The sequence below is a fragment of the Staurois parvus genome, unplaced genomic scaffold, assembly GCF_062004578.1.
Source record: "Staurois parvus isolate SC_StPar_1 unplaced genomic scaffold, SC_StPar_1.0 ptg000361l, whole genome shotgun sequence".
NCBI lineage: Eukaryota > Metazoa > Chordata > Amphibia > Anura > Ranidae > Staurois > Staurois parvus.
This window is the reverse complement of record NW_028318157.1, coordinates 17059518-17082185: the sequence shown is the minus strand read 5'-3', so window position 1 is coordinate 17082185 and position 22668 is coordinate 17059518. Positions and strand designations below refer to the sequence as shown.

Genomic DNA, 22668 nt, shown 5'->3' with positions numbered 1-22668 from the left:
CAGAGGAAAGGGGAGCACTGCCTTGTCAATTTTTTAAGAGTTGACTAGAATTTGTAAGCTTAAAATTTGATTTGATATTTTAGGTAATTTTTAACTATTGTATGTATTTTACAAATACACATTTATTATATGCTGCATCCATAACACAGCCTACACAGAATACTGGGCTTTCTAATTGTAGTGTTATATTATACATTTGGAAAAATAATGTAGACTTTCTGGGCTAGCACAGGGGGAGAAAGCACGTATTCCTCCTATGAGACTTTTGTAACACAACAGCTGCTATCTGTGACTTCAGCTGCTATCTAGGACTTGCTTAGAGCTCCAGCTGCTGCCTGAAAGTGATACATATGAAATATCCATATTTACCTGACTGAAAGGAGGCAAAAAAAAGTAAACAAATTAAAAATCTATTTTTTAGTATTAAACATAACAAAGAAAAAAATATGTAAATAAAATATGTAGGTTTCCTGTGAAGTGTATCACTCCCAAAGTCCACAGTTCTTATTCATATTTCTGTCCAGACATTGTATTACCAGCCCAAATACCTATAAAAAAGTAATTTCACTGCTCTGTTATTTGCACTTGTATCTGTTAAAAATTAAGCAGACTGCCAGTTCTCTCAGTCACATTTGTTATTAACAGAAAATCAAACAATCACCATGGATAGGAAAAAAATGTTATCTCCACGAGTGCTTAAGAAGTTAAAATATTAGTTTATAATATAATGAATAAGACTCAGCCATTTATTTGATAAGGGCTACATGATTTCAGCATTTCTTATCCATTATTTGTTTTTTTTAGATTTCCTGTTTAAACAAAAAGAAATTATACAGTTACACGTTGCCATGTTTTTAAAGCAATTACATTCAGATTTGATCTATAATTTTCCAAACAATACACATAAACAAAAGAATAAAGACACTACAATACCATCTATCAAAAACAAAAAAATATACTCATATTCCCCTCTTAATACTATTCTCTATGCTCTATCATTAAGTGGAAGAACTGGGAAGACCCATCACCACGCCCAATACAAAAGTAGTGCCCCTGCCCTCATTTTATCCACTCATTACCCAGAACTATGTTTCTCCAAACAATGGGACCAAGTAACCACGTATTTCTTCGTATACCCTCTACATTGATATACATGTTTTTTTAAGCTCCAAAACCAGCCTATTATATCAATAAAATAAAGATTTTGAACCAACAGTTTTTCTTTAACTCTGCAGTGATTTGCAGCATAGGAAGCAGGTGAATATTTATACATTTTTTGCAGGATACAGTCTATTTTCAGTGACAGAGTGCTTTAATGGCTTTTTTCATAGTTGGAACCTCTCAGGACAGGAATATGAGCTGTGAACCTACTTACTGACTGCATAGTAAAACAAGAAGAGAGACATAAAAGATGACCCCCAACAATTATGGTCAGTAGGAAGAATATTCCGTATGTTGGTCAGTGGGTAGAATTCCCACCTTACAGTGGTGTCCAGAATATCATTGGTGTCATGATGATGGCTTTTCCAAGTGATGTTGGCCCTAGAACTCTGAAGTCACAACCAAATTAAAGGTCAATCAGTAAAAGCCCAAGGAACCCCAGCAACCTTTGAAGGAACTCTAGGTTTCCACAGAGACCTGATTGAGAATGGCTGCTCTAGAATGTCAAACGTTCAATATGTAGTAATGACACACAGCAACCAGAGGACTTTATGTTATTGTGTGGACTGATATACTGGAGCAGTGTGAATAAAGGGCACCTTTAAATAAAAGAACCATCAGAAATACACAAAATTTGACAATCTTCTGTGTTTGTGACAACCATAGTACAATACACATTTTCATTAATGTTCTCTTGCTTTATTTAATTGTTTGTTGACTCTTACATTCCAACTTAATAACCTTACCAGTTAACCTGAGATATGTTTAAAAGAAGAATAGCACTGGGATTTTTTCTCAGGCACTAATGAGCAGGAGCTTGTGCTGCAGAATAACACAATTACTTAGTAATGACTCTTTGGCTGTATTCCTTCTATCATGAATGATCAAAACAAAACAACATTCTATGTCCTAAATGGACATGCTGGTCAGACTCCTTTGAGTAGCTTTAGTTTTTCATTACATCTCTGAAAACTCCTTCCAAGAAGGCACTTGTAGTTGAAGTGTGCAGCTTTCTCACCCCGAAAAGTGTTTTGTCATAAATGAAGTCGCTTTTTTATTGCAGTTATGCTGTTAAGCGTTTTTGTTTTTTAATAAAGTAATTCAAATGATATTTTCACCATCTGGAGATTTTCTTTTTGATTAGAATACCACTGGAATTTTGGATCACATTGAAGGGACTTCTCAGGATAAGTATAATCCCGCAGAATGAACCGGTCAGCTTGGCATACTAATGGTTTCTTTTGGTGAGGGTAGAAGTTGGCTGATTTCTAGGGTTATAAAACTCAAGCATATTCTGGCCTCATATGTTCTATAGAAGCCTGCAGCTCTGCTAAGTTAGGCCTCATGAACAGGGCTTATTAAAATTCTCCAATGTACACTGGATCTTTCTATCAGTAGCTGCCAGAAAAGTCCAGCTTAAAAAGTGTGAATTTTAGCACATGATTACACGTGTTTATGTGCTTTTACATGCACATGGCATTTAGAGGCTAGTGGATATATCTGAAAATGTCTCACAAGTTGACAGTGGTTATTGACCATACATTCGAGTCTCCAAAGTAACATCTAAATAACACCAATATTTATGAGCAATTACAGGGGACAGAGGAGTCAAAGTCAGGTCATGATCTGTTGGTGGAAAACTAATTGTAGAAAAACATTGATTGCATTGTCGTCAATAAAAAGGATTAAAATATGAATGTTGAGCTGGTGGCATCACCGCTCTGTGCTGCAGCCATGACTCCCGAACGCATGAGTGGGAGTGACATTATTGTGGCTCAGTCATTCATACTTCTGAACCCGGAAGGAAGACTGGGTGAAGATGTAAGCGCCGTGACCCGTGACAGCGCACTGCTGGAGGGCTTCGGTTTCAGGTAAGTCTGTCATAATGTGCTAGTATGTGGTGCATACTAGCACAATATAACTAAAACAACCCAGGGGCCCATTTTCTTTTCTTCTTTGATGCAGTTTACTACTACTTTAAGTGCACTTATTCTCAATGACTATATGGGTGCTGATCATTTTTCATAACAGAACAAAATGTTTTTTGGGTTTGCCATTCTATTACTGTTCTGTATCAGTGATAAGACTTGGATGTAAAGCAATGATATGAGTCAAGGCTGAGCCCAATATTTTTTTTTCTTAAAGTAGTTGTAAACCTCAGACATGAAATATGAACAAATCCCATCCTTCTATACTGTGTACTTATCTCTATCTAAAGCATTGAGCCTGATTTCTTCCTGATGGATCATTATCTACATCAGGGGTGGGCAACTGTGGCCCTCCAGCTGTTGGTGAACTACAAGTCCCATCATCCCTCTGCCTTTAGGAGTCATGCTTGTAACTGTCAGTTTTGCAATGCCTCATGGGACTTGTAGTTCTACAACAGCTGGAGGGTCACAGTTGCCCACCCCTGATCTACATGAATCCTACATGGTATCGCCTCATGCTACCAGTAGTGACACTGACCCTAGCCAAATGAAAAACTAGTGAAAAACAGTCAGAAAAGATGAGTAAGGAAAAAAATGTCAGTGATCACCACCTATAAAAACCATTCCTGTTTTCGGGGTCATCTCATTGTTGCCCGTCTAGTGCACCTGTTGTTAATTTTATTAACACCAATGCAGCTGAAACTGATTAACAATCTCCTTTGCTACTTAACTGACCAGATCAATATCCCAGGAGTTTAACTGACTTGATGCTATACTGTGATCAAAAAGTGTTCCTTTTTTTTTTAAGCAGTGTATATAAACAATCATAACACACACATATGGTTTATTCCTTTATCAATCTATGTATATACAGTGCCTTAAAAAAGTGGAATGGAAGGAAAATGATAAACGGTTTTCAAATTTTGTTACAAATAAATATCTGAAAAGTGTGGTATGCTTTGGAATTCAGCCCCCTTTACTCTGATGCCCCTAATTAAATCTAGTGGACCCAATTGCCTTCAGAAGTCTCCTAATTAGTTAGTGGAGTCCACCTTTGTGTGTAATTTAATCTCAGTATAAATACAGCTGTTCTGTGATGCTCTCAGAGGTTTGTTAGAGAACATTAGTTAACAAACAGCATCATGAAGGCCTAGGAACACACCAGATAGGTCAGGGATAAAGTTGGGGAGGCGTTTAAAGCAGAGTTGGGTTATAAATAAAATATCTCAAGCATTGAACATCTCACAGAGAACTGTTCAATCCGTCATCATCAACACAACTGCAAACCTACCAAGACATGGTTGTCTACCTTAACTAACAGGCCGGGCAAGAAGAGCATTAATCAGAGAAGCAGCCAAGACGTCCATGGTAACTCTGGAGGAGCTGTAGAGATCCACAGCTCAGGTGGGAGAATCTGTCCACAAGACAACTATTGGTTGTGCACCCCACAAATCTGGCCTTTGCGGAAGAGTGGCAAGAAGAAAGCCATTGTTGAAAGAAAGCCATAAGAAGTCACGTTTGCAGTTTACGAGAAGCCATGGGAGGGACGCAGCAAACATATGGAAGAAGGTGCTCTGGTCAGATAAGACCAAAATTGAACTTTTTGGCCTAAAAGCAAAATGCTATGTGTGGCAGAAAACTAACACTGCACATCACCGTCAACACACCATTACAACCGTGAAACATGGTGGTGGACGCATCATGTTGTGGGGATGCTTTTGTTCAGCAGGGACAGGGAAGCTGATCAGAGTTGAGGGGATGATGGATGGAGCCAAATACATTGCAATCTTAGAAGAAAACCTGTTAGAGTTTGCTAAAGACTTGATACTGAGGTGGAGGTTAACCTTCCAGCAGGATAATGACCCTAAACATACAGCCAGAGCTACAATGGAATGGTTTAGATCAAATTATATTAATTTGTTAGAATGGCCCAGTCAAAGTCCAGACCTAAATCCAATTGCAAACCTGTGACAAGACTTGAAAATTGCTGTTCACAGATGTTCTCCATCCAATCTGACAGAGCTTGAGCTATTTTGCAAAGAAGAATGGGCAAAAATGTCACTCTCTAGATGTGCAAAGCTGGTAGAGACATCTCCAAAAAGACTTGCAGCTGTAATTGCAGTGAAAGGTGGTTCTACAAAGTATTGGCTCAGGGGGGCTGAATACAAATGCATGCCACACTTTTCAGATATTTATTTGTAAAAAAATTTGAAAACCATTTATCATTTTCCTTCCACTTCACAATTATGTGCCACTTTGTGTTGGTCTATCACAGAAATTCCCAATAAAATACATTTACGTTTGTGGTTGTAACATGGCAAAATGTGGAAAATGTTAAGGGGTATGAATACTTTTTCAAGGCATTGTAGACACATTGATATTGTAAACTGTGAGTTGATCCAAGTCTGCATTGGTGTATTATTAATAGTTATTTTGAGATGTTTTTGGTGTTGTTATAAGTTTGTGCTGAAACGTTACAACCACTGTTGGTACATGACATACATCTGCTTGTTTGACACTTTTATTTTCAAAGCAAGTCTAATGATGATTTCTCAGTAACTCAGCTGGCTGTGTCAACATGAACAATGTGTACTGTGCAAATCGTAGTGTGATGAAATGACTATGGTGACGAGATGTGTCAGATCCTAAAATGTGCCATTATTCAGTTCTGTGACAATGTGTACACTACACAATATATACAATTCCAATAAAAAAATGTACAAAATGTATGTTCTGGTAAAGTATAAATGGGAAAACTCTTCATGTATCATCTTATAGAATGTTTATGACATTAGTAATAGATTGTTGCCATAGTATACCATCAGAAACACTTTCAAATGTACCTTTGGGAAATTAAAGTGTCAATAAATCTACATAATTGAAAACTGTCAGTATGTGCTATATTATATTCATACTCACTCAGTCACTATGGGTTTCATTTTCTATACTCTGTAAAAAAAAATGTTGATTCTGCTGTTCACTGTCCCTCCCTCCTTGTCTGTGTCTCCGCTGAAGCCTAAGATTATGTAGACCAGACTTTGCCACATCTACTGAGCATGCTCCAGTTACAGTTCCTTTCTAAGCTGTTCGCTTCCTTTCAGGGGTGGACTGACCATTTGGAAACTCGGGCACTGCCTGAGGGCCCGGGGTTAGTAGGGGGCCCCATGAGATGCCCCTGGTACATTTTTCATAGGCTTTTTTGAGTTTGGGCAAGGACACAGGGGCCCCATGATCCCCTATTGCCCGTGGGCCCCATGAGTTGTCAGTCCGCCCCTGCTTCCTTCTTTTTCTTACCTGATAAGCCCATGTGACTATAGAGTCACACATGTGGGTGTATACACACTGGTATAGGACAGTCCCCTCCCTCCTTCCTCTTCCCTTTTTTCCACTGAGCAGTTCTACACTATGGGGGTGGGATAATATATGTTGATTGATGGCGGTATCACCTTCCTGTAATTCTAAGCATATACAAACAGTAGAAAGTCCAGAAGGTGTGAAACTAGCTGTAATTGCCGAGTTTTTGTAAAGATTTGAGTCCAAATACATATTTGTACAATTATTTAAAACATGTATTTGATATTAGTTATGTAGCTTTCCTTTGTATTCCGAAGGCTGTTTTTTTTCAACATGTGACTGGCAGCAGCTGTATATTGATTATGAAAAAAGGTGCTTAGATTTTTTTATTTGGGTGGACATCAGATATACTTTTTTTAATCTTTTGAAAAAGATATATACTGTATGGGTACCTTAATAAAGGGAACTTGTCTTCAGCATTTTAAATCATACCAATACATGTACAGAAATTTGAGTTTTATTACTATGCTGTTTACAGCTCTATGCTGTATCTTGAAATAGCTGTGGACTAAAGGACTTAAGTAAAAATCTAGAACTGCTTAGCACTTACTGTATAATGAGACTTATATAAAAATGGCTGTGGCTGGAAACTGCAACATATCTGTACTTTAGCAAAACGATACCATTTTTTTAACTGTATCCAACAATATAGCAAATTCTGATCTGTCTTATAAAATAAAAAAATATGCAAATTGCTGAAATTGTTCTTTTCAGCCTGCTCTAGTTTTAGTGAGCTCCTGTAGAATGCGTTAGTGACGAGTACAGAAAAGCCGGTATTTTGCTCCTAAATGTAAAAAAAAACCTGTGGTTTAATTAGACTGGTATTCTGTAAGCTGCAGCTGTAGTTCAGCAGGGTGCAAAGAAATTGAGCTGTACTTGAAACAAGGGGTCATCAATATTTATTGAGGAAAGCCATTGTCCCAAATCAGTTTATGGCTTTTGTCCTAGTCGGCTGTTTTTTTCTTGTGTTTTTCTTTTTTAGTATGGAGCATTGCGTAGATTCCAGCCTGTATGCCCTACAGCATTAGATCAGGAACACACGCTGCAAGCGGATTGTGCATATTATACTTTTAAAAGGAATCTGTCAGCATGAAAATAGGGGAGCTGATATTGACAAATCTTTTTATAGATATAAGCTGTGTACCGGGCCTTGTCATCATTATCCTTCTTCACATGCAGTGAATCATTGAACTGCAGCACATATATGCATACCAATTATCCCAGCACTTTACTGGCTGGATGCTTAGTGCAGATCACTGTCTTGCTAAGTAGCAAAGCAATAATCATGAAAAACCAGAACCTGTATGTTCAAAACAATTCCTCCATAGTAGCTCCCATATTTAAACCTCATATGTCATTGTCATCCTTATTCTCCAAAAATTATCCATATACTGTACATCACTACTTAAAGGCCCAGCAATCCTTTTTTTCATTAATTTTTCTTACTGTGTTTTTCTTTCTCCTTGTAATGTCTTCTTTGAGCTACTGAATCCATTCTTCTGTTTGTTTGAAATCAGCAGTATATGTTAGTTGTGGTCACATGCATTGCTCTATGGACACAATAAATTGTATAGCCCAGTGGTCGGCAAGCCGCGGCTCGTGAGCCACATGTGGCTCTTTACACACTTTAATGCGGCTTTTCTGTGTGCCGGGCGCCCGCTCCCCTCCCTCCTCTCGGGCGGCCGCCCCAAAAGTCAGGACTCTGCAGCTAGCCCAGCAATGGGCAAACTACGGCCCGGCGGACCTTTTAATCCGGCCCGCGGAGCGTGGCAAACATTGGCTGTCAGGATGTAGGCGGGGCAACGTGACGAACTCCTCTCCTCTCACAGTCCGCCCTGAAGACCGGAACGGCGCGGGAACACGGCGAGAGGAACGCGCGGAGCAAAGGTAAGTGAATTGACACAATATGGGGAATGAATTACTATAGGGGGGATGAATTACTATAGGGGGGATGAATTACTATATGGGGGATGAATTACTATGGGGGATGAATTACTATGGGGGATGAATTACTATATGGGGGATGAATTACTATGGGGGATGAATTACTATATGGGGGATGAATTACTATGGGGGATGAATTACTATATGGGGGATGAATTACTATATGGGGGATGAATTACTATGGGGGATGAATTACTATATGGGGGATGAATTACTATGGGGGATGAATTACTATATGGGGGATGAATTACTATGGGGGATGAATTACTATATGGGGGATGAATTACTATGGGGGATGAATTACTATATGGGGGAGTAATTACTATGGGGGATGAATTACTATATGGGGGATGAATTACTATGGGGGATGAATTACTATATGGGGGATGAATTACTATATGGGGGATGAATTACTATGGGGGATGAATTACTATATGGGGGATGAATTACTATGGGGGATGAATTACTATATGGGGGATGAATTACTATATGGGGGATGAATTACTATGGGGGGTGAATTACTATATGGGGGATGAATTACTATGGGGGATGAATTACTATATGGGGATGAATTACTATATGGGGGATGAATTACTATGGGGGGATGAATTACTATGGGGGATGAATTACTATATGGGGGATGAATTACTATGGGGGATGAATTACTATGGGGGATGAATTACTATATGGGGGATGAATTACTATGGGGGATGAATTACTATGGGGGATGAATTACTATATGGGGGGTGAATTACTATGGGGGATGAATTACTATATGGGGGATGAATTACTATGGGGGATGAATTACTATATGGGGGATGAATTACTATATGGGGGATGAATTACTATGGGGGGTGAATTACTATATGGGGGATGAATTACTATGGGGGGGATGAATTACTATGGGGGATGAATTACTATATGGGGGATGAATTACTATGGGGGATGAATTACTATATGGGGGATGAATTACTATATGGGGGATGAATTACTATGGGGGATGAATTACTATGGGGGATGAATTACTATATTGGGGGTGAATTACTATGGGGGATGAATTACTATATGGGGGATGAATTACTATGGGGGATGAATTACTATGGGGGATGAATTACTATGGGGGATGAATTACTATGGGGGATGAATTACTATATTACTCATTACTTTGCCCCAGGGATGTATCACAATGGGAGGGGGGGACCTGTATTTAACCCAATACAACCCATTCTTTGACAGAAACATAATGAGATCAGTCTTCCTGCTCCTTTTACTGAGTGGCAGACACACTGCAGATTAAAACACAAGGGCACATATAAAAGCCTCTATAACCCCCCACCTCACCCCCTTGGTCTCAGCCCGAATCACACACCTACTGAGCGACATATCAGACTGGATGTCGCTCCACTTCCTTAAATTGAACCTCTCCAAAACCGAGTTTCTTGTCTTCCCCCCAGCCCGGACACCACCCCCCATTGATTTCTCCATCACATCCAACAACGCTACCATCAAACCCGCCCTGCAGGCCAGAGTACTGGGTGTCATTCTGGACTCCAACCTATCCTTCCAGCCCCAAGTCCAATCTTTAACAAACTCGTGCAGACTCCACCTCCGCAACATCGCCAAAATCCGCACGTTCCTAACCCCAGAAACCACTAAACAGCTCATCCACTCCCTCATCATATCACGACTCGACTACTGCAACTCCCTCCTCACTGGCCTGCCTCGCCGCTGGCTATCCCCTCTTCAGTCCATCCTGAACACGGCTGCCAGACTCATTCACCTTTCCAACCGCACTGTCTCCGCCACCCCCCTCTGCCAATCCCTCCACTGGCTTCCGATTGCGCAACGGATCAAATTCAAAATCCTAACGCTGACGTACAAAGCTGTCCACCATACTGCCCCGAACTACATCACTGACCTAATATCCAAGTACCGCCCAGCACGCACACTCCGCTCCTCACAAGACCTCCTTCTCTCTAGTTCCCTGGTCTCCTCCTCCCATGCCCGCCTCCAGGACTTCTCCAGGGTGTCACCCATCCTCTGGAACTCCCTGCCCCAACCCATCAGATTATCACCTACTCTCCTCTCCTTTAGGCGCACCCTGAAAACCCATCTCTTCAGGGAAGCCTACCCCACCCCCTGCTAACTTGCCGACCTCCTCCACTCTTCCTACCACTCCATCCCCCACAGCTATCTCCTCCTGTGCCACCACCCCCTCCCTCCTAGATTGTAAGCTCGAAAGAGCAGGGCCCTTGATCCCCTCATGTTTTGCATTGTATTGGTATTGTTCTGTCACATGTTCTGTCTCCCTTTTGTAATGTACAGCGCTGAGCGAACTATTGGCGCTTTATAAATACTGTATAATAATAATAATAATAATAATAATAATATGGGGGATGAATTACTATGGGGGATGAATTACTATATGGGGAATGAATTACTATATGGGGGATGCATTACTATATGGGGGATGAATTACTATGGGGGATGAATTACTATATGGGGGATGAATTACTATGGGGGATGAATTACTATATGGGGGGTGAATTACTATGGGGGATGAATTACTATATGGGGGATGAATTACTATGGGGGATGAATTACTATGGGGGATGAATTACTATATGGGGGATGAATTACTATGGGGAATGAATTACTATATGGGGGATGCATTACTATATGGGGGATGAATTACTATATGGGGGATGAATTACTATGGGGGATGAATTACTATATGGGGGATGAATTACTATGGGGGATGAATTACTATATGGGGGATGTATTACTATGGGGGATGAATTACTATATGGGGGATGAATTACTATATGGGGGATGAATTACTATGGGGGGTGAATTACTATATGGGGGATGAATTACTATGGGGGATGAATTACTATATGGGGATGAATTACTATATGGGGGATGAATTACTATGGGGGGATGAATTACTATGGGGGATGAATTACTATATGGGGGATGAATTACTATGGGGGATGAATTACTATATGGGGGATGAATTACTATGGGGGATGAATTACTATATGGGGGATGAATTACTATATGGGGGATGAATTACTATGGGGGGTGAATTACTATGGGGGATGAATTACTATATGGGGGGTGAATTACTATGGGGGATGAATTACTATATGGGGGATGAATTACTATGGGGGATTATTTACTATATGGGGGATGAATTACTATGGGGGATGAATTACTATGGGGGATGAATTACTATGGGGGATGAATTACTATATGGGGGATGAATTACTATGGGGGATGAATTACTATATGGGGGATGAATTACTATGGGGAATGAATTACTATATGGGGGATGCATTACTATATGGGGGATGAATTACTATATGGGGGATGAATTACTATGGGGGATGAATTACTATATGGGGGATGAATTACTATGGGGGATGAATTACTATATGGGGGATGAATTACTATGGGGGATGAATTACTATATGGGGGATGTTTTTTCAGTTTTAAAAATGTGGCTCTCAAAATAAATTTCAATCGTGGTTTTGGCGAGATTTGGCTCAGTTGAAAAAAAAGGTTGCCCACCACTGGTATAGCCCATAGTACACTTCAGAAGAGAGCAAGAGAGGATGGCTACAATCCTACTTACAATGGGACCATAGAGAATGACAGTAGCCACCCTCTAACAGAAAGTTAGATTGCAGAAGCAAAAAAAAAAAAGGAATCAGGAGATTTAAAGGCAGTTGATAACAATAGAAGGTACTTTTTTTAAGATAGGAATACATACTTGAATAGAATATATTTTAAATATTATATTTGAGTTTAGTGTCACTTTAAGACATCTCCTTTGATTAAGGTTTTACTGGAACAGATTAATAGCAGTGGAGGATATAATGGAAAAAATCTCAAAGGCTTCTTTCACACAGCCATAAAAATGTTACTGATATTATTACACGTGTTTTCTAGGTGAAAAGTTTCTGCGTAATGATCAGTAAAACACTTGCATATAGATTTAAATGCGTATAGATGTATACAGATGCATATGCATGTATAACTTGTTTTTATGATCATTTATTTTCCCAATTGCTTAGACCTAATTTACGCACATACAAATGTGTATACATGCATTTATATGCATAAGGATGTAAATTACATGTTCTTAGATGCAGTTTTTTGGAGTCTGTGTTACGGATCTAAAAGCAACTCATGTCTACAGTAGCTCTTCTATTGGATCAGACTGCACAGGCCAGCCTTCACTCCTCATGTGTATCAGTGATTCTTGGCCATCCATGACCCTGTCGGTTTTCCTTCCTTGGACCACTTTGGGTAGGTTCTGACCACTGCAGATGGGTAACATCCCACAGGAGCTGCAGTTTTGGAGATGCTCTGACTCAGTTATCTAGTCATTACAATTTGACCTTTGCCAAATTCACTCCTTACACTTGGCCATTTTTTCTGCTTTCAACACATCAACTTCAGGGACAACATTTTAATTTGCTGCCTAACATATCCCACCCACTTTCAGATGCCATTGTAACAAGATATTCAATGTTATTCACTATACCTGTCAGTGGTCATAATATTATGGCTGATAGGAATAAGTGGATAACATATCACAAATTTTCCCCTTTTACAAAAAGGAACACAGTAATCAGTGCTGAAACAACACTGAATTGACAGACAGAGAGCAACACAATAACCTATAGTATATGGTTAGCTGCAATTCCTGAGTTCCGGGTGTTGGTTCCTCAGTAACTCTTTGTCATCCAGATGAAGCTGATTCTTTGGAAGGTGTGTGCACCACATTGAACACAATGCAGTGATTGATATCACCAGAGGACACAGGACATGTTTAAAGTGTTACTAAATCCAGGACCCTGCATTAGCTATATCTGGTCTCCCACAGTACACAGAACATGGAAATGTAATTATTATAGTAAATATAAACTGCTAAATACCTTTTCTCATCAGCAGTATATAGCAGTCTTGTCTTCTACCAGTATCCAGCAGAGCACTGGCTAAAGCTTGCAGGAGGAGTTTTCATTCTCCTCTGACTGTTCTATGAGGCTGCATAACCACTGACTCTTTGTCTGGACAGTGCTGATTGGCTCTGAGCTGATCACGTGCATTCTCCTAAGAAAAAAAAAAACAACTCTCTAGCAACACACACCAAACTGAGCATGTGAAGCTTGCCCCAAGACTGTTCTATCAGCAGATGGATTGGTGGCAGTAGAAAAAGGGGAGGATCAGAGAAGAGAGGATAAAACAGCCTTTTTTACACAATGTGGAGGATTAACCTCTTAGGTTCTACAGTGAGTATAACAAGCATGCTTTAATGCACACATAGACTGATTTTACTGTTGTGGGTTTAGTAACACTTTAAGACAGTCAGTGGGTCATGTGGGAGGCTGGGTGTCTATAGACATAGAAATGCCTGCTATAGTACGCTTTTAAAAAAATCTGAGGCACATAGCGGGAGGAAGATAACACTAAAAAAACAAAGGAGGGATAATCAGTAAGGAGCAGCTAATCCCTATAAGCAAGATGACAATTTTAAGCCTATGGTACAGAAACAGATAGATTGATGTAGTTACAGTTGCAAAAATTAATACCAGCATTGCTGGGTGTACTGTTAATGGTAAAATTGGATCAGATGAGATAGAGAAGAATCAGACATGGCAAAGGAAAAAAGAAAAATAGCGGTGGAAATCAGAGACACAACATACACTGGGAGATGCAGATGTAGATTGCATTCTGCTGAGGTTACCCTCTTTCTGCATAGAGGTCCTTTGAGTCTATCAGGCTTTTCACTTCCTAATCTGCCATTATGTGAGTGCGGAGTGGAATGTTATCCTTTGTGTATGCCTGCTATAGAAAGTGCTATCTGATGACAAATTTCAGTGTACCACTGATATTGTCGGATTTGGCTGTCACTTGGCGAACATGTCATGTGAGGTGAGGTGTTCACAAAGCAAAGTCAGAATTCATAGAGAAATTATAGATCCCTGTTACTAAACAATGAAGTCTTTTGACCCCATATTAAAATTGAACTGAAGGTTTTGCCATGATGGTGAAGCTGGTTGGGGCTTCCTCCCATCTGGCGAAAGTTCAGCTTGGTGGGAGGTGCTAACCATGCATGGATCTTCCATCCATGATGCCATTCACACCTTTCTTGCCTCTAATAGGTTGTTAATGGAGAGATGGCATGACTGCTAATTTTTTCAACTTATTACACAAAATAAACACATCTATCTGTCCTGTTTGATATTTGTTTTTTTTAATGTAATGTTTTATTATGTCTTGTGATGTATGCTAATCCATGTTTATGGAATTATCTTAATGCGATGTTCACTATGTTTATATGAGAAAATCAATTTAAAATTTAAAAAAATGAAAAAGTGTAGCTTCCTCATTAAATTTGGAGTGATATGCCATTCCTGTGTGGCTCACTGTTCAGAAGAGAAAGCTGTAGAGCAAGGCTCTCCCTGCTTCTGCTTCATTCAGTCTGTGGATCTGTGATTTTTTCCCGTCTTTTCTTGATCATTCCTCCACCAGTCATCATATCATTAGTCATCAGAAAACCCATCAAGAAACAAAGCCTTGGATCTTCCAAGATAGACACCTCCATGCAGAGACACAGCACAGACCAAGGCTAAGTCAACTATATGGAAAAGCTCAGATGCAGAAAATCTAAGGCAATATTTGTGACCAGTATTTGCCTTTTTGAGCAAAGTCTCCATAGTTTAGTTCATCTTTAAACTAAGTAAGGCTGATTTTCTAGAACCAGTGTTTACTAAATTTTTCTCATTCCAAAACTTTAAAGTTCCCTCTGCAATACAACTCTAGTTGTAAAACAAAAGCAAACAGAGAGATAGTGGACTTCGGAATTATTGATCCAGCTCTACCTCTGGTCTAATTTGCCATCAGAGTAAGAAGATGGCAACTGCTAAAAACATTCTCATTATTTTTCTCCTGGGCTATTTCTGCAGAGCGGAAAAAACAGGTTTGTTGCTTCTAATTGTCTTACAATGTGTTCCTTCTTTTCATCTAAAAAAGGTATGATAAGTGATATTTTGGCCAGGTGGAACATTGTAGTATTTTTCTAAGTATAATAATACAAGGCAGAATCTATTGCATATTTAATTCTAAGAAAGACTACATTTTCCATGTTCACATAATGTTCCAAATGTACCAAAATAGGCAGAAGTCATTTTAGCTACAAGCTATAATCAGACCGAAGTAAACAGAAAATAATGAGATCTGGACAAAATAGAAATGGGTATATCTTAGAAGGGGAGTGAGAAAGAAAACAGGTTTGTTCCATAAAACAGATACCAAATGAAATGTCACCTTTCTGGGACTTTTGACTTCAGTAAAGCGGGATATGATTGGTCTCCACTAAATAACTGTGCTTTAGCGTTATCACTGTTCTGTGTACCAGTTTGCTGAATATGCCCTAAGATATAACATTTTTAATTTTATCTACACTACTGTGCAAAAATCTTAGGCAGTGAAAAAATGCTGTAAATTAAAAATGCTTTCAGTAATAAAAGTGTTCATACTCAAATGGATGATGCCAACCCTCTCCCCCCATTGTGCAAATTGGGCTCTCTTCTTTTTTCTTAATTTGCTTTTTTTTTTTTAAAGAAAAAACTCCCCCCTCCCCCCATGCACATCATTCATCTAGGTGACTGATGTGCACTTTGCCCACTGTGCCTATTGGGATACATATGTCACATATCCCAGGAGGCATAGTCCTTCACTGAGAAAGGAGGAAGGGGCAGCAGCTCATCATCTGAGAAAGGCTGGCTGAACCAGGAAGAGCCGGAAGCTTCCCGATGAGACCACTAAAAAAGATGGTGCCATGGCACCAAGCAGGGGGGCAGAAGAAAAGCAGATGTCAGCAGAATAATACTGGATCCGCTGGGCAAGTGAGTACTTTAGATGTGCAGGACCTGCAACTAAGTAAGGATGGATAAAAAAGGGGGGGGGGGCTTGAGATTGAAGATCCCTTTTAATGGTTTATTTTTATCAATTAACTGAATGGAAAGTAAATGAAAGTAAATGAACAGAAGAGAAATCCAAATCAAATTATTATTATTATACAGGATTTATATAGCACCAACGGTTTGCTCCGCACTTTACATTATAGTGGGAGACAATACAGTAACAATACAGTTCAATACAAGAGGGATTTGGGGGCCCTGCTCCTTGGTGCATACAATCTAGGAGGGAGGGGTGAATGGTACAGTAGGTAGTAACTGTGGGGGATGGAGTGGTTGGAAGAGTAGAGGATTCCAGAAATAACTAACCACAGATCTTCTGTGGATGTAGGCTGCCTCAAATCCTTCTATCTCTTCATGTAATCCCAGACAGACTCGATGGTGTTGAGACCAGGGTTGTGTGGAGGCCAAGCCATCACTTCCAGGGCTCCTTGTTCTTCTTTGGGGTGAAGATAGCTCTTAATGAAATTGGCTGTATGTTTGGGGTTGCTGTACTGCTGCAAAAAACATTTGGGGCCAATCACACGCTTTCCTGATTGTATGGCATTATGGATAAGTATCTGCCTGGATTTCTTAGCATTGGGGACACCATTGATCCTTACCAAATCCCCATTCTTATTTGCAGAAATACAGCCCCAAACTTGCAAGGATCCTCCAATATGCTTCACTGCTGCCTGCAGACACACATTATTGTACCACTCTCCAGCCCTTCGGTGAGCAAACTGCCTCTTTCTATAGCCAAATATTTCAAATTTTGACTCATTAGTCCAGAGCACCTGCTGCCAATTATTTGCACCCAAGTTCCTATGTTTTCATTCATAGTTGAGTTGCTTATCCTTTTTTCCACATTAGCCCTTGTTTGGTAAAGTTAGTTAAAGCAGAGCTCCACCCAAAAGGGAAAGTTCCACTTTAAGGGCTGCTCCCCCGCTCCCCATTAAGGATTGGCATCTTTGAGGGGTGGGGGGGGAGCGGGTACCTGAATTTGTCAGGTACCCACTCCCACTTCCGGTCTGATCGCCTAGGCAATGGTAAGCGGAAGGTGTTCTCCCTCCCTCTAGTCTTTTGACACGTGACAGGTCCCAGAAGACTACGGGACCATTTATGAAGCGCAGCGCTTCTCGAGCATGTGCAGTGGGTACCCGACTGTGAAGCCGCAAGCTGTCACAGCCGGGTGCCCACACTGAAGATGCCGGCTTCCTGAAGTACAGGACGGCTGGTTAAACGGGCTGCGGGGGACACACCGTCACTGGTAAGTGACTTTTTTAAAAGTCAGCAGCTATAGTTTTTGTAGCTGCTGACTTTATTTTTTGACAGGGTGAGTGGAACTCAACTTTAAGCATACACCTGACTCTGATCCTACAAAATCCCTGACTTGGGATTACACTTGTGCAAGTGTAAGAATTGATGCTGGATTGAAACTAAAGGGTAGTCACACCAAATACTGATTTGATTTAGATTTTTTTTCTGTTCTCTCACTTTGCATTTTGTAAATTGATTTAAAAAAACAATTAAAATATATATTTTTGAAAGTATTCTTACTTTACCACATTTATTCACACCTGCCTAAAACGTTTGCAGAGTACCATACATCTGATGATGGTTCTGCTGCATAGGTATAGCTACAAACTGTAGATTTCTCATTAAGAATGAAATGCTGAATCACATCTATCTGCTGGATCCCCCCCACGACCACTCTACCCAAAACAGCTGACATAACAATGTGGTGCACATTTCCTAGGGATCATTACTATTCAGCAGAGAGGAGGGTACAATTGCTGAATAGCTGGCCTATTTATAAAAGTAATGGAAAAACAGAGGAACACAACTGTAAAACAGTTTTTCCAGTTTGACAGTACATGCCAACTTATGAGCATAAAGCTCTAAGAATGAATGTTGTATAATATGTGAAACCATCCATCAGTGGCTTCAATTTCAAGGCCTAAATGTATATTTGTTTTTTTTTTTTAGTTTATAAGTTTCATAAAATCACGCCTGGCTCTGGGCCAATATTTGGTCCTTGAACTTCTTTGCCATGAAAAACACACATAAAGCAGCCCATTCAATTGGAGCAACATGAAAATTGTCCACACAAAATCACGATCTGGAATGCTTTATTCTACTATGCGAAGTATGAATTGGGCCTAAGGACTCATACATAAGTATCAAAAGTCTGTGTGTCTACCTAATATGAACGGGTTGTTTCACATCATCAAGAAGCTTATGGAGCAAAATGGTTCTTTAAGCACTTGTGCTCAGTGAAGCTTTGCACTGAAAAACTTGATGGTGAGTTGCTACATCAATCTTCAGTGACAATGTAGCAAAGGGTTCATTTGTAAGAATGCCCAGCACCTCACCTCTTCAAGCAAGGAAGAAATCCTCTCATACAGTTTAACTTTGTAGTGTATCTGGAGACAAAACTTTTTTTTGTTTTCAATAGGTGTATTGTTTTCTTATTTCTCTGTACTCCTATTAATGAGATTACACTTAATGTCCTGTCCTAGGGGGTTTGCCATTCACCCTCTGTTACATAGAAAAAAAGATAATAAAGTGCAGTGTTATATACTGTAATATATATATATATGCACTCACTGGCCACTTTATTAGGTACACCTTGCTAGTACCGGGTTAGACCCCCTTTTGCCATCAGAACTGCCTTAATTCTTCATGGCGTAGATTCAACAAGGTGTCAAAAAGGTCATGAAAACATTCCTCAGAGATTTTGGTCCATACTGACATGGTAGCATTATGCAGTTGCTGCAGATTTGTTGGCTGCACATCCACAATGCAAATCTCCCATTCCACCACATCCCAAAGGTGCTCTATTGGATTGAGATCTGGTGACTGTGGAGGCCACTGGAGTACAGTTAACTCATTGTCATGCTCAAGAAACCAGTTTGAGATGATTTGAGCTTTGTGACATGGTGCATTATCCTGCTGGAAGTTGTCATCAGAAGATGAGTACACTGGCACTCGGTGTGGTCTTTGCTGCTGTAGCCCATCTGCTTCAAGGTTCGACGTATTGTGCATTCACAGATGGTATTCTGCATACCTTGGTTGTAACGAGTGGTAATTGGAGTTACTGTTGCCTGTCTATCATCTCGCACCAATTTGCCCATTCTCCTCTGACCTCTGTCATCAACAATGCATTTTCATCCATGCAACTGCCGCTCACTGTATATTTTCTCTTTTTCGGGTTTGTCTCTGTTGACCCTAGAGATCATTGTGTGTGAAAATCCCAGTAGATCAGCAGTTTTTGCAATACTCAGACCAGCCCATCTAGCACCAACAACCATGCAATGTTCAAAGTCACTTAAATCCCCTTTCTTCCGCTATTATGATACTCGGATTGAACTTCAGCAAGTTGTCTTCACCACGCCTAGATGCATAAATGCATTGAGTTGCTGCCATGTGATTGGTTGATTAGCAATTTGTGTTACCAATCAATTAAAACAGGTGTACCTAATAAAGTGGCCGGAGTGTGTGTATTTGAATTTTATTGCTTTCTGTTCCAGTGACAAAGGACATCACAACAAATTGAGATGGTGACTGTGGCCAGGGGGATACATACATCAGTAAAACTCTGGCCAATATTCTATCCCTTTCCTACTTTTGCTGCTTTTTTTATTAATTGCAAAATGCTCTAAACCACCATGGCCACCTATAAAAGTGGGAAGGGTAGAGTAATGTCTTTACTTGCTAATGGTGGAGAAGAGTAAAAACGGCCCACTACTAGGCAGCTTAAGTCTCTGTTAGGCATTGCATACATAGGTCTGTGAACTGGAAAACAAGACTGAATTTTACTTACCTTTGTATTTTTTTACAGTGTTCCTGACTGATAAATCAGCAAGTGGTGTTCTTGTGAGACAAAAGAGATACAACAGTGGTACTTTTGAAGAGTTTGCAGCAGGCAATCTTGAAAGAGAATGTTTAGAGGAAAAGTGCACTTATGAAGAAGCCAGGGAAGTCTTTGAAAATGATGACAAGACAGTAAGTACTAGTTTAGTTTTCACATATGTTTCAATTACATTAATTATCATAAATGTAAAAATGTAACAGTAAAGATGGGAATCCACTGAATATAAAGGGAAAAGGGTGGAGTGTTGGTCTCAGCTACAGATCTGCAAGTATATTTCTCCTGGTGTATTCCTTCCACTTCAAGGGGATAAGCAGTGTTTATTAATTATATCTAGGACTCCTTCTCAAAGTTATTTTTGTGTTTGGATAAGCTAAAAACGTTCATGTTTTTTTCATAATTACCATATGTGGCCATCAGGTGGAGTTCTAGAGTCTACTCACTGCACATTTTTTGCAGTTCTTTATTTCTCTGCCAAATGATTGATATATCATAATGTAATATGATGCCATGCTGTTCAGTTTTGTTCAAATAAATAAGGCAAAGGAGATATTTCACTTTATGTTTATTCATTAAACTTTCTATGGAGTATCAGTTAGAGAGACACCACAAGAAAGAGAGTGTACAAGTGAGCAGCTAATGCTGGGCTTTCTTATTATAAATCTTAAAATGCTCTGCTAACACAGTGTCAAGGAAGTACCATGTATTTTATAGAATTTTCAGCTTGCATTTTTTCTTCAGGCACACATATTGCTAATAACTCATCCCAGTTCTACAGCTATGCAAAAAAAAACTTTTATTTTCTAATTGTGGAACAGCTACTACAGACATTCTAACCAGTCTCATGCCCATACAAAACAATTCTCAGGGTACACCAGTAGCTTACCTTATTTATCCTACTGACTTTTAAAACAAACCTCCATATACACAATCTTTCTGATCATGTAACCAAAGCTGGAAATTACATTGTATTTAATGTTATCAACTAATACATTTGATGATTATACAGTATGTACACACAACAGTTGGAAGGCATTTTAGGTTTGAACCCCACTGTAATGCAGGAATATTTATTATTACACAATCCTATACATAGGTTGGATAATCTGGAGAGTGTTTGCAATCCCAGACTTATTTAATATCATAAAACCTTATTTTATTAGCAGCAATCCAAAAGATCTAGCAATCAATCAATATAAAATATAAAAGCAAAACCATATACCATTTCATAAAATTGCTAATTACAAAATCTCTCTCTCTCGGCTGTGCACCCCTGTACCCCCCCCCCCCCCCATGACTGATCTCCCCCCCAGTTGTGTGTGAGCAGTAAGGAGGCTATGACATGGCAGAGAACCATGGGAGATGTACCCCTGGAGAAGCTTTGCATACAGAGATGGATGGGCTGCAAAACACATTACTCATGGATCCTTGCATATAAAGGACAGGGACACAGAACTTCTCCTGGTCATTTGGAGAGAGGGCTGAGTCTTATGTGTTGAGGTCAGAGAGTGTGCATACCTGCTGCCATGTCCTGTACCTACATCAGGGAATGGAAGGACAGAGAAAGAGAGACTGAGCAACAGAGATTACAGAACTGTGACTTGAGTGCCAAGAGAATGAATCACTATCAGAAAACTGTCTTTGCTCTGCTGAGGACTGGAGTCATCCCAGGCAACTCAGAAGTGAGTGGACATCTGACCATAGGGAACACTGCTGCTGTGTCAGTGGGACTGGTGAGAAGGCAATTTTGCCATTGATCTATTGTTGCTAGCAGATACTGAGTACTTTGGAACTGGCCGCATTTCTAGCAGCCTTACCAGCTACAAGCAGACTTTACCAAGACTATACCCCACCAAAAAGACAGTGCCCCAACATTAGAAGATAATTAGAGCAAAGGACTGTCTCCTCAGATAGATGCTCTATAAAAACTTTACTTTCCCAGAGTAAGAGCTACCTCTTTAGGAAGGCCTGAGTACTAGCATAACATATCATACAGAGTGCACATTAAGCAGCACAGTGTACAGGTTGCAGGGAGTTTATTGCAATATTGATTCCAGCTGCTATTACTGTTTATCTATGCCATGGTTTATTGCTGGTTTGCAGGTTAGCAGGCATAGATTCTTTCAACCATATAGGGGTCCTTTCTAGACTGTTATAACATAGTGGGTACATTGTCTAGTGAACTGTGACTAATTTATGCAGGCCATAGACGGGGAGAAAAACGGACGATTTTTCTTTAAAAAAACGAAAAATCAGTCGTTCAAGCGGCCGACATTACCAGCAATGGTAAAAAAATCGGCCGATTTTCATCCCGTCTACAGCCGGCAAAAAGTGTCCCTGCAGAGAGCTCCGCTATTTCTTTGACAGTTCTTTGACATTTACAGCAGTTGCAACAATGTATCTATTTGTATCCATTTAGGATACAGATATTTTTATT

The 22668-nt window shown here is 39.8% G+C and overlaps 1 protein-coding gene across 1 annotated transcript in view; it reads left to right on the top strand.

Annotated features, from left to right (window-relative positions):
* Positions 1-15286: 15286 nt before the first annotated feature.
* F9 (coagulation factor IX) overlaps positions 15287-22668 on the top strand; it is a 58304-nt gene continuing 50922 nt past the window's right edge. The window contains exons 1-2 of the mRNA XM_089684973.1: positions 15287-15378; positions 20202-20365. Coding sequence (XP_089541099.1) covers positions 15312-15378; positions 20202-20365 — 231 coding nt within the window. The 5' untranslated portion in view covers positions 15287-15311. The remainder of the gene's footprint in view (positions 15379-20201; positions 20366-22668) is intronic.